The sequence below is a fragment of the Macaca thibetana genome, chromosome 7 (genome assembly GCF_024542745.1).
Source record: "Macaca thibetana thibetana isolate TM-01 chromosome 7, ASM2454274v1, whole genome shotgun sequence".
Lineage (NCBI taxonomy): Eukaryota > Metazoa > Chordata > Mammalia > Primates > Cercopithecidae > Macaca > Macaca thibetana.
Window position 1 is genome coordinate 1165781 of NC_065584.1, and position 17031 is coordinate 1182811.

The 17031-nt window shown below is 43.8% G+C and overlaps 1 gene segment (V, D, J or C); it reads left to right on the forward strand.

The window, feature by feature from the left end:
• Nucleotides 1-9635: 9635 nt before the first annotated feature.
• The window catches only part of LOC126958568 (immunoglobulin heavy constant gamma 1-like), a 510670-nt gene continuing 503274 nt past the window's right edge, over nt 9636-17031 (forward strand). Inside the window, 2 exon segments of the C gene segment in view lie at nt 9636-9805; nt 9888-10198. Coding sequence covers nt 9760-9805; nt 9888-10198 — 357 coding nt within the window.

Below are 17031 nucleotides of genomic sequence, written 5' to 3' on the forward strand. Positions count from 1 at the left end.
GCCTTTGTGGGTGCCCACCAAATATCTGAAGATCTATCATGAGCCACAGCATCTAGTGGACCCACCTGTATAGGGCAAATTGAAGGTTTGAGAAGCTTCAATTTGCTTTCTTTGTGCCTTCTGTTAGAAAGGGCCTGTTTCTCATTATCAATGGCTTCCTGGCTATAGCCACAGAAGTTTTTGCATCTGTTTTCCTAGATTTACTAATGTGGGGTTGAGGGTATGCTTGTGTTTTTGCAGGAGATGAATGAACAGTTTGGGTGCCCTCAAGATGTGTACAACTGTGGAATGAGAGACTGGAGGGGACCCATGGATCCCAACCATGGATCAGTTCCCCCAGTAAGAGCCATGAGCCAGTTGAATTTGAATGAGAAGATGGAACGAGGACCAACTGGGAGTCACACTGACATCAACCCCCATAACATGGGCACAGATCAAGAAAACCACACAGGAAACTGAGAAACTGCTGGAGCGCCAGGGTTTTACCTTTGCTGGGATTCAGCGATACCATAGATGCTTAACAGACCAATGCTTTCTGACTGAGCTCCTCTCTACACTGAATACAAGAGATCCTAATTGGCAGGAATATTATTGTCCCTATTCAGCATGAAGAAGTTACAGAAGACGGTCCTTCATCCTTCTGCAACCCCTAGGATGAAGGGTTCTCTTGTTAAAGGGGGGGAGATATGTGGGAAGCATTCAAACCAGAGCGACTCCATTTTGAATAAGGGATACGAAAAATGAAGCCGGATCACCAACCGGCAATTAAGGGCTGCACAGCCTGCAATTGCCTCGCTCAATTAAAAGAAGCTACCTTTTTTGCTAGTAATAATAGCTGTGGCAGTTTTACAAAAAAGAGAAGGGGGCATTTTGGGAAAAAGCTGTGTTGGGAAAAAAGCTGAGGCAGGGCTTGCATATCTGACATAATGTCCAGGGCTCAGGGCATAAAAACCCTCGTGGCCTTTGGAATGTGTCTAGACTTGCTGGCTCCTTGCTTCTAGCCCTCCTAGGCTCCCAGATGAATTGTATTCCCATTATCTCAAGTAGCAGAACATGTTCCATATAAATGCTAAACCATCACAGCTGTAGATCGTGTGCTTGCCCTTTCGACCCCTACATTCTCACCACCTGTTTCTTTTGATCTCACCATCTGTTTCGTTTGATCACCAAGAAATAGTCTGGGCTTCCAGAGCTCAGGGCCTTCACAGGCTCCACACTCGTGATGGTCCCCTGGTCACACTTTCTCTCTCAAACTGTCTTTTTCTCATTCCTTTGACTCCGCTGGACTTCATCACCCCCATGACGTGTTGGGCCTGATCACTCCACATCAGTGATTGTGATTTATCACATAAACCGAAGAAAAAAACGCAATCATCTTATTCATCAATATTATTTTCCGTGTAAATCTCCCCCAGGAAATCTTTCATCTGCTCTTCATCCTCCCCTCTCCCCGGGCATGCCAACCCAGAGCTCGCTGTACAGTAGGAGACATGAAAATAGGACCCTCCCTTAGCTGATGAAAACCAGCCCAGCCCTGACTCTGCAGCTCTGGGAGGGAAGCCCCAGCCCTGGAATACCAAGGTGCTTCCATTCAGTGATCAGCACTGAACACTGAAGACATGCCATGGAGTTGGGGCTGCACTGGGTTTCGTTGTTCTAAAAGGTGACTCAAGAAGAACTAGAAATATTGAGTGTGAGTGGAGGCGAGTGAGAGAACAGTGCAGATGTGTGGCAGTTTCTAACAGAATGTCTCTGTGTCCACTGGTGTTCAATGTGAGGTGTAGCTGGTGTAGTCTGGGGCAGGCTTGGCACATCCTGGGGGTCCCCGAGACTCTCCTGTGCAGCTTCTGGATTCACCTTCAGTAGCTATGGCATGCGCTAGGTGCGCCAAGCTCCAGGGAAGGGATTGGAATGGGGCTCACATTAATCCTACCGGTGGAGGCACATACTACCCAGACTCCGTGAAAGGCCGATTCACCATCTCCAGAGAAAACACCAAGAACTCACTGTATCTGCAAATAAACAGTTTGAAAGCTAACGACACAGCTCTCTATTACAGTGCGAGAGATCCAATGAGGAAAAGTCAGTGTGAGCCCAGACACAAACCTCCTTATAGGAACGCTGCCAGGAAATCAGCTGCAGGGGTCACTCAGGACCCACTGATCATGTACATGAATATGAGTGAGAGAAACAGTGGATATGGGTGGCATATCCACAGTGGATATGGGTGGCAGTTTCTGACCAGGGTGTCTCTATGTTTGCAGGTGTCCAGTGTGAGGTGCAGCTGGTGGAGTCTGGGGGAGCCTCGGTACAGCCTGGGGCGTCCCTGAGACTCTGCTGTGCAGCCTCTGGATTCACCTTCAGTAGCACCAGGATGAACTGGATCCGACAGGCTCCAGGGAAGAAGCTGGAGTGGGTGACTGACATAAAGTAGGATGGAAGTGAGAAATACTATGTAGACTCTGTGAAGGGCCGATTCACCATCTCCAGAGACAATGCCAAGAACTCCCTCTATCTGCAAATGAACAGCCTGAGAGCTGAGGACACAGCCGTGTATTACTGTGTGAGAGACACAGTGAGGGGAGGTCAGTGTGAGTCCAGACACAAACCTCCCTGCAGGGGCGTATGGAACCACCAGGGGGTGCTCAGGATACACAGAGGGCAGGGGCAGCCCCAGGGCAGGTGCAGCCCCAGGGCAGGTGCAGCCCCAGGGCAGGTGCAGGTGGAGGTCAAGGGCTGCTCTCCTTCAGGGTCTGTGGCTTCCTCTCATCTAACAGTTTCCCAGGGAGCCTCTGTGCATTTACAGTTATGTGCCTGCTACTGAGGTTCTAAGTTTGTAAAGTTTATTACTACAGGAAGGACCATTACGAAACATCCCTGGCAGGTGTCACTGAGAAAGAAAAGTTCACAGAAGGCCAGGCGAGGCTGTGGACACTGTCCACCCAGGATTCAAGTTTCACAAGCAGTGAGGGAGAAATGGGGAGTTTGATGGAGCTCCCCCACCACCATATAGTCTAAACTAAGTCCGGCAAGGCCATCAGGCCTCCCTGAGCTCTAGGTGCCCATCAGGGATCCGCCATGTGCTCGGCAGCTGCCCTGTCTTTTTATCTCCGCTGCGCCCAGTCACTGTCTGGGACGAGCTTCCAGGACGTGTGTGTTTGGCACCAACCGGATGATGGACCTCAGAGAGCAGCAGCTGGTGCCCGGACCATGGGCTCCCTAATGCTGGAGGAATGGGAGGTGCATTCTCAGGGACAAGGCACTGTTGATGGATTTTTATATAGAAATCATAATTTTGCTTCCTTCTCTCAGGAGACATAGAGAATCAAGCATGCAGTCTGCAAATAATTATAATCTGTACAATTACCCCCAGTGGGTTATTCCTTAATTCTGTGTAGGGTCCCACCATAGAGTCGCCTATCTCATGAGGAATGGTTGAATCTAGAGTGAGTCCATATGTATTTCATGTTTTGGCTTCTGTCCATGTTCAGAGATGTAGAGTAGAGTAAGTTTGGACCTTTCCACACACTAAGCCTCGCCTCCCCCACAGAAAGAGCAGAGACTTTGAGTATTCTTGAGTGTGGGGTAGGGGCTGGTCTTGCACACCTCAGCCTGCGGAGAAGCCACAGGCAGTGTTATAGACTTGGGTGTTTTCTCATTCAGGAGGGGTGACATCCACGGCCTCTGATTTCTGCTGAGATATAAGTGTGATTGCAGAATTAGGATGCCATTAGGCTATCATGCCTCGCTTCTGTTCTGAAAAATCACCCTCTTTATAGTAAAAGAAAACAATTCAATGTCCATTCCCCTAAAAGGAGTTTCTTTTTAACTTGGTTGCAAGTTTACCATATATGTGCCTGAATTTATTCTCAGAATCTACTGAATTGTCTAGAAATCTCACAAATTGAACAAAAGCGAATTCTTCATTCCTACCAAAATGTGTGTATGTAGGAATTTCAGTGTGTTTTCCAGAACCCGTGCACACCGACCACTGTGTTTCATGGTCATTTATTGGCCTGGTGAGGCCCTCACTGACCCCCTCCCTCACCTGTGCTGTCTCTGGATTCTCCATCACAGCCAGCGCTTCCTGCTGGAGCTGGATCCGCCAGTCCTCAGTCAAGGGAGTGGATCGGGGCATAGGTCACGAGGGAGCACAAATTCTAACCCACTCCTCACGAGCTCAGTCACCATCTCCAGATCCGTGTCCGAGTATCGAATTTTCTTGCAGCTGAGTTCTATGACCAACTGCCACAAACTTGTGTTCTTGTGAGAGGAACAGAGAAGACGTCAGTGTGATCCCAGACACAAACTTCCCTGGGGAGGGGCCCAGGACCAACAAAGGGCACTCAGACTCCATGAAAACCCGGCCCAAGTTGGAGAATGGGTTTCCCGTAACCCTCACATTTCACCATTAGATACTCTACACTATGCCTATGCTGAGGTGTGCGTATAATATAATTAGAAAATGGTATTTATATACGTGCATAATCATATCTAGTGTAAGAATTTGTTGCTTCTGCCTTATGTGACCATTAAAGACCACATATCTCACCTTATTCAATGACCTTATAAAGTATAATACTTTTATGTAACATTTATCTCCTTTTTTGTGTTTCTCCTTCTGTCTGTATTCTCTCTCTTTCTCTCTCTCTCTCTCTATCTCTCTATCTCTGTCTCTCTCACACACACAAATATACAAACACACAGTGGTTGGCAGTATATAGGCTAATTAAGACTATATTCCCATATGCTTTAAAAACAGCAGTTTTACAATATGTGCCTTTAATTTTTCAAAGAAAATTAAATCGAACTGCTAGTGATTTTTATGTGATTTTTAAAATTTAAATTGTTAATTTTTGTTTTCATCAATCCTCGTATGTGTACTATTGTATTCTCTCAGGTTATCTGCTGCCTTCATAGAATTGAACATGTGAAACTCTGCATTTAAATTTCTGTGACTCGGGACCGGTGAGCAGTAAGTAAGAAGTCAGTTTCCTGACCCTTCCCCGCAGCCGCAGATTCCTGAAGGCAGAGCAGGTGTAATGACCTCGCAGTAGACCAAGGCCCTCAAAGGTGACGTTGGACCTTGAGTTCCAGCATATCTTGGGAGGTCAAGTGGATGCTTGTGAAAGAAACAGTGGCTATGTGACAGTTTCTAACCAGAATGTCTCTGTGTTTGCAGGTGTCCAGTGTGAGGCGCAGCTCACAGTCTGGGGGAGACTTGGTACAGCTTAGAGGGGTCCCTGAGGCTCTCCTGTGCATCCTCTTGATTCTCGTTCAGTAGCTATGGGATTCACTGGGTTTGCAGGCCTCAGGGAAGGGGCTGGAATGGGCTGCAGTTACATGGTGTTGTGAAACTCATCAATACGATGCAGACTATGTTAGGAGTAGACTCACCATCTCCAGAGACAACACCAAGTACATGCTGTACAAGCAAATGAACAGCCTGAGAACCCAGAACATGGCAGCGTAAAACTCTGCAGGACACACTGTGATGGGAAGTCCACGTGGGCTCAGAGACAGACCGCCCTGCGGGATGGGGGGGGTGGCTTGGCTGCAGGGGGCACTCTGCACCCACAGGAGACAGGAGCAGCCCAGGGCAGGGGCAGGTGGAGTTCAAGGGCTGCTTTCCTGTCAGGCCCTGTGGCTTCTTCTGCACCAAATGCATTCTCCTGGGAGCCTCTCTGTATTTATGGTTCTCTGCCTACCACTGAGGCCTCTGGTTTGGAAAAGGTTACTACTAGAAAAAAATTTATCATATGCCCCTAAGGAATGAATCACTAATTGAGGGAGAAGATGTCACAGGAGGCCAGGGAGGCTGTGGAAACTGTCAGATGTGGATGCAGATCTGATGACAAAGACATGAGAAATCAGGGAACTCTGATCAAACCTCCTAATTACACCATGGTCCACTCTAAGTCTAGTAAAGCCATTGATGCCTCCCTTGGCCAAACCCACCCATCAGGGATCTCTCCTGTGTCCCAGCAGCAGACACGACTTACAATCTCCACTGTGTATAATCACTGTCTGGAAGGAGCTCCCGGAACACGTGATTTGCATTAACCGGGTGATGGATGTCAGAGAACAGCAGCTGGGTGCCTGGTCTGTGGGTTCCCAGATGTTGGAGAAATGTGAGGTGCGTTCTCAGGGGAAACACACTGTTTATGCATTTTTATATAGAAACCATAATTTTTTCTTCTCTCAGAGGACCTAGGGGATCAAGAAAACAAGCCTGTAAACAACTGTAATGTTCGCATTTCTCCTGAATTACATGCATTATTTCTTAATTCTGAGGGGATTTGACAGCATTGCCTTTCTCCTAAGAAATTCTTCAACTCCAGCCTGAAACCAGATGGTGATCACATTCTTTGGTTTCGTTCAGGTGCAGAGATCTTGAGTCAAGCAAATTTGGTCCTTTCCACACACTAAGCCTCACCTTCCTCAGAGAAGGATCAGAGATTGATCCAACTGTGTCTGAGGTGGGAGCTGTTTCTCCACACCTTGGAGCTTGCAGAGACCCCCAGGTGCAGCTTTATTGAGTCAGGTGTGTCTCCATGTGGGGGACCCTGCTGCCAGTGATTGCTGCTCAGTTCTAAATGTGGGTTCAGAATTAGGACACTTAGGTTATCACGCCTCAAATGTTACCATCATAGTAGATAGAAATAATAATACAAGTCCAATTGTTGTCTGTTGTTTCTTATTACTATTGGAGTATAAGTTTGAAGAGACAAATTGTTACCATATATTTGCATAAATGTCAGAATCTCTTGAATTGCTCTTGAATCCTTGCAAACTGGATAGAAGCAGATTCTTATTTTTTTTCTATACTCGTGTATTTTGGGATGTCAACATTTTGTCCAGAACCTGTGAGTACCAATAACTGTGTGTTTCAGAAATGACTGTGAGATTCAGTCATTGTGATCGAGTGGGAAAATCAGTTCACTTTATCTTAGATACATGGATGGAAGCCCAAGGTAGAGGCTTGTCATTGTTTCTGTGCCTGCTGCCTTGGGAGTGTCTGCATTTCTTATGCTGTGTCCTGAGTCTATACCCCAATGGCTCCCCTACTCCATGGCACCCGTCTGTGCCTGTGCATGCCCCTGCCCATGCCCTCCGTGAAATATCTGCTTTGGCTCAGGAAGAACCCCCCTGCCTTTTTTTCCTCCTGCCCCTGGTCCACATTCTTCTCCACCCACAGGCTCTCAGCAGCACCTCCCATCCACACTGACCCTACATGGGGTCATACCTTGTTCACCACTTCTCTCTTTTCTTCTGAGCCTTGCCTTTTACTCCAAGAGCCTGTTTCCTTCTCAGCTGGACTTGTGTACAGGAAATGGTTTATGGAGCAGGTTTGGGTTGTGCCCTGAAAGTTCCTGAAAACGTGCTTTCTCAAGCCAGGTCCATATTCAGCTCCTGGGAGATGATATCTGACTTTCTGGCAAACTCCCCCTGGTAGTGTTATTAAAGCACTTGATTAAGGTAAGGTTCACATCTGTAAAACTATACATGATTTAACATAGTTAACTCAGTGAGTTTGGAGTCAGTGTACATCTGCAAAGTTGTGTCCACCATCAAGGTCATAACCATAGCAATTACTTCCAAAACATTCCTCTTATCTCTCAATATTATGATTATTTTATTAGTTAAAATGTATTTTTGTTTGTGTTTGTCTGTGTCTCTGTGCGTGTAGCCTGGGTGCACACTATACTAGCTGATTCCATAATGACTTATGGTGAATGCCTGTTATTGCTCAAGGGGCTGGCATCTGAGCACTGGAGGTCAGTCGTGCAGGTGCCGCACACATCTGTGATGGGCCCCAGCACTCAGGTGAGCTTCCCTGGTGGACAACGCTTCACATGTGGTGTCATTCATCACTGCGGGGGAAAATGGGGACAAGAGACTCCTCAGGGAAAGAACATCTGGGAGCTTGTGCCTGGATTCTCAGGACCTTCTCTCTGGTGCCTTTGCTCATTTTAATTCATATTCATTTGCTATAATAAAGCTGCACCCATGAGAATAACAGCTTGTCTTGAGTCCTTTATTTCTATTGATTATGGGGCCTGAGGATGACCTTGGGACACTCAACACAATTACATCAGAGGTGGAGAATGCTAGAAAGTTCCTGACTTCTGACACATGGCTAGAGGATAGTTTATAACATCAAAGGATGAGAAAGTGTGGGATAAAAGACATTCAATGCCAGACTGGCTACAGAATCATATGGCATGAGATGGCGTGTGTGCTCCAATAAGGAGCAGGAAGTGAAAGTAATCCATGGAATTTAGAAATGACAGACACAGCTTCCTAAGAGTTGTTCCCTGAATAAGGAAAAGTAAAAATAATGAACAACTCGAATATGCAATTCATATCTGTGATAGCTAAAAATAAAAGTAAAAAGATGCACATCCAGCCCTGCACTGTGCTCTGTGAGCTGAGGCTGCTAGACTCCCATTCACCACCAAAGGGTACAGTTGTCCAGAAACAACACACAACACACAAGAGCCACACAGAAGGTAGCCCAGGGGTTGGGCTGGCAAGGAGAATCCACTAGACAACTAGAACAAGGAGGACAGTATGGAAAGTGGCATCATTTGGTGATATGATTGGTATCATTAATTGATATTATCGGATTGTGAACAACGTTAACCAATGGACTGTGAGAGTGACTGACTGGCAGCCTCTCTTGCTTCCTGTGCTGCAGATGAGAGGATAATGTCTGGGAGGATGCTGGACCCACAGCTCACAACAGACACATGACAGATGGCTGTCTCTGATCCCAACCTCAAGTAGGATGTTCCTAATGAGACAGCTTTCCTGGTGCACTGGATCCCAGATCCTGTATAGCTTTAGAACCTGTGTAGTTTGTGTTGCTTTGGCTTTTCCTTTGGATCTTTTAGGTGCTAATGAAATGAGAGTGGTTCACAAGAAAATGGGGCAGACAAAGGGGATAGTTAAGGGCCTCCTCCAAGCAATGTGGATGTCATAAAATAAAAGTTAAAGAATGAAAGAAACAAGAAGGTGCTGGGGTTGACACAAAGGACTTGAAACAGCACTACCAGGAGTTGGGTGCAGCAACGGGGATCCCTTCAGGTCCCTCAGCAATTCAGAGACCTAAACAACTATTCCCTATTCATGTTGAAATGGCAGAATGCGGAAATCTAGAAGACAAAACGGCCAGGAAAAAATGTGTGATTTTGCATGGGTGAAGGTCTGGCAAGTTAATCAACTTGAGGACTGTAGAAGGCCTGAAGTGGTCCTGCCCTTGCTTGGTGCCCAGGCCATAGTCCAACTCATGTGAAATTGCCAGGGAATAGAGAGTAGTTTTCTTGGTAGTTACTGTTATCAGATATACATGTATTTGAATTTTCTCTTCGTCGCCTTTCCTGGCTCTATTTCTCATTTTTTAACATACCTAGTTTCATCTAGATTTGTCACCTTCACAGGGTCACAGAGAAGGGTGGAAGAAGGAAGGCCCTGGGATGGGTCTCGAAGAAACATGGAAAATTGTGAGGGACAATAGCAGGGTGTAAGGAATTACTGAGACCTTATTCTGCCCCTCCCAGGAGGCTCAGGCCAGTCTTTTTCTGCATTTGAGGTTCTGGGTTATAAACCCTGTAGACTCTTCCCTTCAGGGCAGGGTGATAACTATGCAAATTCAACTGGCGGCCTCCCCACTTAAACCCAGGGCTCCCCTTCACAGTGAGTCTCCCTCACCGCACAGCTGGGATCTCAGTGCTTCCTTTTCTGTCCTCCACCACGATGGGGTCAACTGCCATCCTCACCCTCCTACTGGCTGTTCTCCAAGGTCAGTTCTGCCCAGGGGTTGAGGTCACAGAAAAGAATGGTGAGAAAGGAGCCCCAATTCAAATTTTGTATCTCCCCCACAGGAGTCTGTGCCGAGGTGCAGCTGGTGCAGTCTGGAGCAGAGGTGAAAAGGCCCGGGGAGTCTCTGAAGATCTCCTGTAAGACTTCTGGATACAGCTTTACCAGCTACTGGATCAGCTGGGTGCGCCAGATGCCCGGAAAAGGCCTGGAGTGGATGGGGGCGATTGATCCTAGTGATTCTGATACCAGATACAGCCCGTCCTTCCAAGGCCAGGTCACCATCTCAGCCGACAAGTCCATCAGCACCGCCTACCTGCAGTGGAGCAGCCTGAAGGCCTCGGACACTGCCACGTATTACTGTGCGAAAGACACAGTGAGAGAAACCAGCACTGAGCCCATCTAAAACCCTCCACAACGCAGGTGCTGAATGAGCTGCCAGAGACTCCCTCCCCAGGGACCTCTCTATTCATCCGGGGAGGAAACACTGGCTGTGTGTGTCCCCAGGAGCCAGAGCCAGAGAACAACATGGGAGGGTTCCCAGCCCCTAACACAACTGGATGGGGGACTTGAATGTGGGAGGTGGATTCTCTGACGGTGTTCTTGTGTGTTCTACAAGGTTGTTCATGGTGAATATTACATGGTTAACATCAAAAGCCTGCCTAATAGGCACCTCTTCAATATGACAGTCTTTTAATTAGTGAAAGTTTTACACAGTTCATCCTTGCTTGCTTTCCTCCCACCTATCCACTCTCACTCCCTCTTTTATTTTCTATTTCATTTTCCAAAATCATTTAATCCCTTTTTGAACTATTCATAGATTCTCTTTGGTTGGTTGTTGTTTTCCTTTCAATATGTACTGAATAATTCATCTTTGTGCCAATTCATAAGTATTTTTGTATAATAAAGACTTCTTTCATAAAAATTGGATAAATTAAAATAAATAGGTAAATTTTTAAAAACATACCACCTATCAAAACTGAACCATTTAGAAATAAAAAATCTGGGCTGGGCATGGTTGTTCATTCCTGTAATCCCAGCACTTTGAGAGGCCATGGCTGGTGGATCACCTGAGATCAAGGGTTTGACATCAGTCTGGCAAACATGGTGAAACCTCATCTCCACTAAAAAAACCAAAAATTAGCTGGACATAGTGATGCTTGCCTGTAGTTCTGAATACTCAGGAGCCTGAGGCCAGAGAATGGATTGAACTGGGAGGCAGAGGTCGCAGTAAGTTGAAATCAAGTCACTGCACTCCAGACTGGGCAATAGAGTGAGACTCCATCTCGAAAAAAAAAATCTGAACAGACCAATGAGTAAAGAGATTGAGTCAGTGATTTTTCAAACATCTCAAATCAAAGTCAAGAACTTCATGGCTTCACTACTGAATTTTATCAAACATTAAAAAAAACCTAGAATCTCTATTCAAATTTCCAACAAAATAAAGAGGAAAAAATATATCCAAGCTTATTTTGGAAGTCCCTATTTCCAAAGCAAGGAAAAGACACTACAATAAATAAAACTACAGGCTAATATCCCTGATTATCATAGTTTCAAAAACTCTCAAGGGTGATGACAAGCAAAATTCAACAGCACATTAACAATAGAATTCACCATGGTCAGGTACGGTTTATCTCTAGGATGCAATGAAGTTTCAACCTGCAGAAATAAATGTGATATATCAAATAAAAATATTGAAGGACTAAAACCATATGTACCATATGTCCATGTCAACAGATGCAGAAAAAGCCTCTGTCGAAATCCACTACACTCTCATTTTTAAAAATCTGAACAACTTATGCATAACAGATATATACCTCAACATCATAGAGAACACATATCACAAGCCCACATCTAACATTATACTCAGTGATGAAAATTTTATTTTCCTCTAAGACTAGAAACTAGACAAGCCGCTCCCTATCACCAATATTATTAAACACAGCACTGGGCGATCTAGACAAAATAGGCAAGAAGAAAAAAATAGAAGTCATCCACATAGTAATGAATACGTTTAAAATATATTTTTACATATTATATGCTCTTATTTATAAAAGCCTTAAAGACTCCACCAAAAAAGATTGAAACTAATGAAGAAATTCAATAAAGTTGCAGAATCCAAAATCAAACTCATATTTCAAGATGGCAGGTTAGAGGCATTGCGAGCATCCCTCTTCCACCTGGAAGGACAAACTAATGTGGAGAGATGAACACTGTGGACTTATTTCCAAGAAGCAATGCAGGAACTGAACAGAAACACTGAAATAATCTACAAACTTTCTGAAAAAGCAGGAAGCTGCAGCGTATGCTGTGAGTCAGGTGAAGGGCTGGGAATACCCAGCATTTGAGGGAGAATAGCCAAAAATTTCAGGCAGTGGTCGCAGGTTGAAAGTAGCTCTCAACAGGGGTGTGTAATATAACCTAGGGTAGGGATGAACTACCTTGGCCAGGGCCTGGGCAGGGAAGTGTTAAAAGTGGGCTGCAAGGTCAGGAGCCATGGGTGCAGGAGCTGGTGCCCGACTTTGCAGCAGACAGGAAGGGGCATGGCATGAAACTCATGGCTGCATTCTCCACGGGGACAGTTATGACTCCTGGCATTTCCAGGTATTGATCACAGGCTGACTGGAACTCATCTCACTGCTGCCAGTGGAACAACATGGGAGTGGCTCCGCCTCATCAAGGATGTGGAAACTGTGGGGGCTACCACCACCTGCCATTCCCCACCCCCTGCCCAAACTTCTATGCAGCAGATGCAGGTGTGCTCTCCTCTGGAACATCATCCCAGTGGCCTGAGAATCATCCCTGTCCCCACACCCACAGCAGCTGCTGCTTGTCCTGCACACAGAGACTCAGAGCAGAAACCCACCTGGCCCAGCCCTCACCTTGCTTTGTGCAGCCACCTGCCCTGGCAGCTTAACGCAAAGGACGGCATCTTTTGGAAGCTACATAGCCACACCCACTACCTGAGAATCCATAGTAGCCCCCGTTCCTGGGCAACATAAGGCATGCAAAAATCCCACCGCTAATAATGCAGCTGGTGCTCTTTTGCAAGCACCACCTCTTAGCTGGAGGCCAACCAACCGTCCATTATAGTATCTCCTGGTAGACTAACAGTGCATCCCGGAAGGAGAAAATGACTGTGCGATCTCAGTTATCACCATGACCTGCACCACTCTGGATGACCAGGAGGTCATGAGTCTCTCCATGTGACCACTGCATTACTACCATAACCAGCATTCAAGAAAGCCAGCACAAGAAGGCCATCAATATCCAAGGAATTTCATAGAGTCTCCATCACTGTCCTGCCTGCCACTCCCATCAGACCTGGTTCTGCTGCTCACTGGTGAAAAATGTGAGGACAGTTCACATCACCGGATCACTTACAGACATTTGCCAACACCAGCCTGAATTGTGTCAACTTTGCTGGGCAGCTAGACTTAGAGGAGAAACAACACTCACAGTACTATGGATCCCAGGTTCTCCTCCTCTTAGGGGAAGGGAGTGCACCACATCGAGGGAACACCCCATGGGACAAGAGAATCTGGATGGCAGGCCTTGAACACCAGATCCCTCCACTGGTGGGAAACTTCTTCTAGCAGAAGTACAGTTGCAGCGCTGGGCTCAGCTGGGAAAGTCTTCAGTTCTGTCTCAACAGTCAGACAGTCCTATTGCTTATGAAGAATCTTGAAGAGGAGGAAGTCTTTCCCCCTTGTACACCACTGTAGGCACACTTGGGGCCTCTCCCACAAGACCTCAGCATGGGCGCAACTATAGACAGCCTTTCTGGAACACATCATGGTGACTGCATTCCCCAGAAAGAGCACTTTCTAGGTTCAGGCTTGCACGAGACACAGAGTCACAATTCCTCTCTGTTTGGCACATCAACATTTGTACAGATGAAAAAACATGCCTGTCTTATCTGAATCGCTGGAATACTGGGACAGCAGTGTGTCTGAGAGGTGGACAAATTTCCTACTGACCTGACAAGAGAGCTGAGGTGGCTCCAAATCTTCCCCCGATAAGACCTCAGTGTGACTCACTAAAAACTCTTCCAGCCAACTCTGTAAAGGCTGGGACTTAATTTTCCCACATGCTTTAGCCACAACTGGTTTCTACCCAGGGACAAGTCCCCCACTGATCTGAAGCCTGAACCACCAAACAAGTAAATAAATCACTTGGGGGAAAATAAAATAAATATGTGCATGCCACAGAGGAATGAGACATGGATTAAGAGACCTTTCCCATTCTAACCCCATAGAAGATAGTGAACTTGCTCACACACTAAGCAGATTTCTACTACAACCAACACACAGGAAAGCCATCATGCAAAGACTCTGTATAACCATGGAATTCTGACAGAGTCTTCACCCCTCTGAGCACTGGAAACCAAATCAGATTCTAATTAAATATAAGCATTAAAGTCTAATTCTTACAGGAAAAAATACATTTAAAAACAAACACAAGAAACAGTCAAATCAAACATAAATTCAATAACAATTAGAACACCTACCAAAATGAGAGAAAATGAGAAAAATAACTCAGGAAATATGAGCAAACAGGGTGCTATGACAGTGCAAAAAGATCACACTACCTCTCCAGCAATAACCCTTAACCAAAATGTAGTCTTTAAAATACTAGAAAAGAAAATCTGAATGTTGATTAATAAGCTACTCAAGAAGATAACAGAAAAAAGGTGAAAATCATCATAAATTTATAAAATAGTTCAGAATATAAATACACATTTTTATAGAGAGATATCTATCCTAAAGAGAAACCAATCAGAACTTTTGAAAATTAAAAAAAATGCAGGGAATTGGAAAGGGAATTACAAACTGCCATGGAACATTTGGAAAATAGACTAGCAAAAAGTAGAAGAAACAACAATAGACTAGAAACAGTACAAAATAAAAGTAGAAGTAAAATATTCAGGGGAAAAAAGGAAACAGTAGAAGAAAAAAAGAATCCAAAAGTAGGAAGACTAGACTATTTTTGAAATAACCCAATCAGACAAAAATAAATTTAAAAAGAGTCAAAAGAAGTGAACAAAGTGTCCAGGAAATATGGGATTATGTAAAATGAATAAACTTAAGAATAATTGGTGTTCCCGAAGAAGAAAAAAATAATAAGTTTGGAAAACTTCTTTAAAGGAATAATTGAAAACTACTTCTCTGGCCTGACTAAAGACCTAGATATCCAAATCCAAAAAGTTCAAGGAACTCCCGGGAAATTCATTGCAAAAATACCTGCACCAAGCATATACAGTCATCAGGCTACCTAAAGTCTACATGAAGGAAATAATTCTAAGAGCAGTAAAACAAAACAAAACAAAACAAAAGAAACCCATCAGATTAATGGAAGACTTCTAAGCAGAAACTTCACAAGACAGACAGATTAAGGTTCCATCTATAAACTCCTTAAACAAAACCACTTTCAACCAAGAATTTTTTTATCCCGACAAATTGTTTCATAAACAAAAAATAAAGTCATTTTCAGAAAAACAAATGCTGAGGGAATTCATCACTACCAAACCAGCACTACAAGAAATGCTAAAAGAAGTTCTAAAACTTGAAACAAAAGGCCAATATGGACAAAAATGGAACCTTTTAAAAATTAAAAACTCACAAGGTCTATAAAACAATAATACAATATCAAAGAATAAACAAAACTAGGTAACAACATGACAAAGAGAAGAGTAACTCATATCTAAATATTCACGTTGAATGTAAATGGTAAAACAAAGCAATGGCATGATAGATAAAAAATCACAATGTAAAATCTGATGTCTTTAAGAGACTCACCTAACACACAAAGATTTATGTAAACTCAAGACAAAAGCATGGAAAAAGGAATTTCACAAAAATAGAAACCAAGAGGGAGCAGGACTGGCTATTCTGATATCAGACAAAATGGAATTCAAAGCAAAAACAATTTAAAAAGACATAGATGATCACTATACAATGATAAAAGGATAAATTCAACAAAAAATTACAATTATACATTTATATGCAGCAAACACTGGAGGAACTAGATTCATAAAACAAGTACTGCTAGACCTAAAAAACTGAGAGAGTTAGCAAAACAATCATAGTGGGAGACTTTAATACAATAACGACAGCACTAAACAGATCTTTGAGACAGAAAGTCAACTGATAAACAATGCACTTAAATGACTCACTGGAACAAATGGATGCAGCAGATATTTACAGAACATTCTATCCAAGATCTGCAGAACATACATTCTTCTAATCAGCACATGCAACATTCTCTAAGGTACAGCATATACTAGGCCACAAAAGAAGTCTCAATAAAATTTTAAAACAATGAAATCATATCAAGTATCTTCTTAGACCACAGCAGAATAAAACTAAAAATCGACTCGCTAAAGAACTGTCGAATATGAACAAATACATAGAAATTAAGAAATCTGCTTCTGGGTCTCTACTAAAAATATAAAAATATTAGCCGGACATGGTGGTGGGCACCTGTAGTCCCTGCTACTCTGGAGGCTGAGGCAGGAGAATGGCATGAACCCAGGAGGCGGAGCTTGCAGTGAGCCGAGATCGCGCCACTGCACTCCAGCCTGGGTGCAGAGTGAGACTCTGTCTCAAAAAAAAAAAAAAAAGTCATCTGCTTCTGAATACTATCTGGGTTTACAATGATATCATGATGAAAATTTAAAATTTATCTTAATTAAATGATAACAATGAGACAAGTTATTGAAACCTCAAAAATAAGGCGAAAGCAGTGACAAGAGGGAAGTTTATAGTGCCAACTGCCTACATCAAAAAGTCTGAAATAGCACATATTGACAACCTAATGTCACACCTCAAGAAACTGGAGAAATAAGAACTAAACCAAGACCCAGAAGAAGAAAAGAAATAACAAAGATCAGAGCAGAACTAAATGAAATTCAAACCAAAAAAAAAAAAAAAAAAAAAAAGAAAAAAATCAATGAAACAAAAAGCTGGTTATTTGAAAAAATAAACAAATTCATGGGTCATTATCTAGATTAACCAAGTTAAGAAGAGCAAAGATCCAAATAAACTCAATTAGAAATAAACGGAGACATTACAATCTACACCACTGATATAAAAAATAATTTGAGACTACCAAGTACACCTTCATGTGCACAATGTAGAAGACTTATTTCTAGAAACCTACAACTCTCCTAGATTAAATAAAAAAGAAACAGTTACTTTGAATAGACAC